Below are 4499 nucleotides of genomic sequence, written 5' to 3'. Positions count from 1 at the left end.
CACGCGCGCGCGCATATGTGTGTGTGTGTGTGTGTGTATGTGTGTGTGTGTGTGTGTGTGTGTGTGTGTGTGTGTGTGCATAGACATATATATGTCACACACTGAAAAAAGGAGACATCCATATCCGTGAGAGATCTCGATCGTAAGAAACGTTAAAACCGATCGTGAGAATCCGTGGACGGTCACCCTGTACATATACTCGATACATAGTTATATAATTAAAACGCTCTTCGAAATACTGTAAAATCTCACAAAATACTCTTCTCGTAAAAAGGGCGCGGCTGAGACTCCTATAGATCGGGTCAATGTAACAATAAAAAGAATCGAGATTCGGAAGTGTCGAAAGCTCAATGAAAGAAAACGAAAGAAACGTGGAGATTCTATGCGAAATGTACGGAGGGGAGCGAGGAAAAGTATAGCGGAAATTCGGAAACGAGTATAAGGATTGAGGAGAATCAAAAAACGATAAGACAAAAGTTCCTTTTTCTTTTTTTTCTCTTTTTCCTTTTTACCAGAGAGGTTTGCCTAAGTCTTAGGAAACGTCCTTAACTCTAATCCGATCCGAATGATAATTCACGTCAAGAGTGTGTTGAACGAGGAGGATCGTCTCTCGAATCACATCCGACAACGACGTTGGCCCACGCTTATGACAGGATTCGCGCGTTCCACGAAGCGGAATCACATGCGAGAAGAATAAAATTAACGAGGTAATACGCACAGTACGCACAGATCGAACGGCGCGCGAGAGTTTCTGGATCGTTCAGATCCATCGCTATCATCCGGATGAACGACGACGAGTGTTCAACACACTCTTTCTTTCGAATTAAAAAGAAAAGAGAGTCGACGAGTGATGGCGAGATTAAATACGCCTGCTTCTCTCTTGGAGGGGTCGCTCGTTCGTTTTCGTCCAACTCAATCCAACTGACGACTGACGTGATGACTGACACGATGCGGGGCCGACGTGTCGACGCGCGGACATCTCGCGTCCTGCCTTGTTCGCACGCTCGCTTGCAGTGCTTGGCGCGAAATTTACTCCGCGCGAGGGAGAAGGAACTCGCTTCAAACAGATCTCACGCAGCGAAGAGTTGCTCGCAGAGCGGTGTATAATGTGTATCGCTGTATACCGACTCTCGTTGACGAGGAGAAGAGTCACCCTCAAGATCCACTGGCGCGCACTCGATCAACTATATCGCGCGGTACTATAGTCTATAGTCCTTCGGACTATATACGTTTTTCGATTTTTCGGTTTTTCCGTTTTTCTGTTTTTCGATTTTTCCATTTTGGACTGGCGAGGAAGCCCTACGCGTTACCTGAATATATCCAAGTATATGGAACTCGAACGAGTCCTCCTCGCGAGGCCATAGTTGATGGCACAGCTCGCTCTCGCTCATTCACAGTTCGCAGCGACTCAAGATGCAGCACGAGCGTGACCGTCAGATTAACGAATAATAATGACAGAAGACGTCGGCAGAAACGAAGTCACAAGAGCTCGTATTGGCGCAGATGCATTCGCTGGATGATGTCTCGGCAATCATTGAACACTCTCTTGATGTTCTCCGTGTCGACGGCGCACGTAAAGTGTGGATAACAATAATGCTTGCCATCGCCGCTCGCCGTACTTATGCGCTAGACAAACAAGCAATAACGTAACATCACAGAACATATGTGCCAGCGGCCAGATCATTGATCGCAGAATCGCGCAAAAGAATTGGCGTGCTACGTGCATTATACTTACGAGGAACTCGTCTCTTATAAAGTACTTGGCCCTTATGACGTCAGGTATTTCCGAAGGATCCGCAGCCATCCCGGGCTCGACTGGTGTTTGGTAGCGCGCGAATTCTGGGAAGTAATCCTCCAATTTGTGCTTGCCTGCTTTCACCTTTTCCGCTAATAGATCTTGTTTGTTTAGGAACAGGATTACCGAGATCGTGCGGAGCCATCTGCGAGAAAAGAAATAACATTCGTCAAAATCAAAAATGTATTGAATATCATGGATTTTTGCCTGGCCTATCATCAATAATGGCGTAAAATTGATGTTGCGTACCGATTATTCCAGATACTTTTAAAGAGATCGAGACTCTCCCTGAGTCTCAATTTTGTAGGATCTTCCCTGAGTACCATATTGTAACTACTACACGCCGTGACGAATATAATCGCTGTGACATCGTTGAAACACTGTATCCATTTTCTTCTTTCGTCACGCTGGCCGCCGACGTCGAACATACTGCAAAAATCGGGGAAATGCTCATAAATATAAACGCCAACGCGGCGTCTAACAGCGTAAAACGGTTCTCATAATGCTCTTATGTTACGTTTTAAACTAATATTAATTAATATTAACTAGCAAAAAGACTTAAAGATATAAATTCCATTCCCAAATATTCCATTCCCTTTGAATTGTTACAGGTTTGATAAAAATTTAATAAAAATCCTTTTTTTAGATCCTCCAGATCGAACCAAATCGTTTTAGAATTTGCACATCACGAGACATTATGGTACTTCTCGAGACGCTCAAAGCGATGCGAATAAAATAGCCAAATATACGAATTTCTCTCACGAGAATATTTATTATTATATTTGTTGGAAGCGAAACGGCAACACGAGCATAGAGCGAGAGAGGCAACAACAAAGGGGTGTGGTGGGCCTATAGAAAATAATATGTGGGGCGCCGTACGTGACCTGCGAGTGAAGGCAAAAAGGGAAAATGTTACAAAGTTGCGGAGGCGTTAACGCGGTTAACCGATTTCAGTTTACACTTTATAATAGTGTAAGTCTTTCCAACAGGGCTTAATACATAGAGATGCTAGGCTAAGATGCGTGCCACCACCACTACCGCCGTCGCCGCCGCCGTCGCCGCCGCCGCCGTCGTTTTGCGTTTATATTTACCGTCGGCCGATGTGACTGTAATACGTCGGCTATATATAGCCACACGACATTGAAGTAAAACGCGCGCGGGTAACAGCATGTCGCGCATTATGGGACTTACTGAAAGTTTACTTTGTCGACCTGAAACCGCGTCTCAAAAATGCCAGACGTGAGGACTCGACATCTCAGGATGTCCTGGAACAAAACAGAAGCATATACTCGTTACTGTATATACGCTGTTAACTATGCAGTTACGCACATAGATACACATACATATAACATATATATACATGTATAAAGATGCGGAATCGCTTTATGAGACTGTCAAGTGAGAATCTAAGATCGACAAATAATTTCAAGTCAATTTTTATGACGGAAAAAAGAAAAAAAATAGCTTTCTGAATATGCCTGAAATCTCAAAATTACATCGTCACTATCAACATTAAGAGAAATGGGCTTTAAACGAAAGGGAAACTAATAATTACCTGCTCCGTGGGCGTGTAATCTGGCTGTTTTACGATGGCTACCTTATCTAGAAAACTGAAACAGAATGAATGAAAGAGGAATTAGGAACAATTGCAAATTTTTAATTTCAATTTATGAAAATTTATATTAAGAGAAAAGAAGAATCCTCGTAAATTATTATATCATGACACACTATCATAAATCTCTTTCTAAAAAATAAACCGTATTGAACAACGACAACATAAATTCGTCAAAATCAAGTTGAACTACTAGCTTCGATCGATGCCAGAGCATCCGCGATAACAATCATTGTCAATCAACCGCATCGTTATCGTGAGAGCCACTTCACGTACACATACGTTTCCATACGTGGTCGAAAACGTGTCTCGTATGCAATGTTCGATGTAGAGATGAATTAAATTTTTGTCACCGAAATCTTGGATATTCGAACATGAACAATTCCCGATGCGAAGAAGACGTAAAAAACTCACACACACACATACACACACACATACACACACACACACAATGCACACAATGCACATGGTAATAAATACGTGTGAAAGATGTATTCTAGAAGCGTACATCACAGTACCGCATGTGTACAATAATTCAAATCTCATGACATTGTTAAAATATACAATTTGTATATTTTATCGAGATTCGACAAGGAATTCAGAATTTAAATTACATTATTTGATAAGGACAGAGAAAGAGTTTACACCGCAAAAGTAAAGAAATTCGAAGCAGAAAGGCTTAAAGAAAAAAGTATGCCGGACGATCTTGTCGCTATGGAATTTTTCTTCCCGTATGTATATACACTCATTTTTATCTATTTTTTGTAAAGTGCATAAAAGAGATATGTACATAGCACGTCGCTTTCCATATGCCTCAGTTCCATCGCATGTTGCTTCAGTTGTATGTACAGAGTCACAAAATTTCAAAGACTCGTATTATATTTTCAAAAATATGTACTTTTTAATATACAAAAGAAAAGCGTGTGCCGACGTGTGAAAAAAAAGATACAAACCTAGAAAGAAGAACTAATCCGATAACAAGCTACTTTTTCCTATTTATTTTTTTCCCATTTGATACACACACACACACACACACACACACACACACACACACACACACGCGCGCGCGCGCGCGTAGATGCTCGATATTAC

At 41.8% G+C, this 4499-nt stretch overlaps 1 protein-coding gene across 1 annotated transcript in view; it reads right to left on the bottom strand.

Moving 5' to 3' along the window:
* Positions 1-1479: 1479 nt before the first annotated feature.
* The window catches only part of LOC105625855 (guanine nucleotide-binding protein G(s) subunit alpha), a 21615-nt gene continuing 18595 nt past the window's right edge, over positions 1480-4499 (bottom strand). The window contains exons 5-9 of the mRNA XM_012207166.1: positions 3351-3405; positions 2987-3060; positions 2045-2224; positions 1736-1940; positions 1480-1626 (exon numbers count right to left, since the gene is read on the bottom strand). Of these exons, the coding sequence (XP_012062556.1) occupies positions 1480-1626; positions 1736-1940; positions 2045-2224; positions 2987-3060; positions 3351-3405 (661 nt within the window). The remainder of the gene's footprint in view (positions 1627-1735; positions 1941-2044; positions 2225-2986; positions 3061-3350; positions 3406-4499) is intronic.

The sequence above is a fragment of the Atta cephalotes genome (genome assembly GCF_000143395.1).
Source record: "Atta cephalotes unplaced genomic scaffold scaffold00004, whole genome shotgun sequence".
NCBI lineage: Eukaryota > Metazoa > Arthropoda > Insecta > Hymenoptera > Formicidae > Atta > Atta cephalotes.
This window is presented reverse-complemented; position numbering and strand designations above follow the sequence as displayed.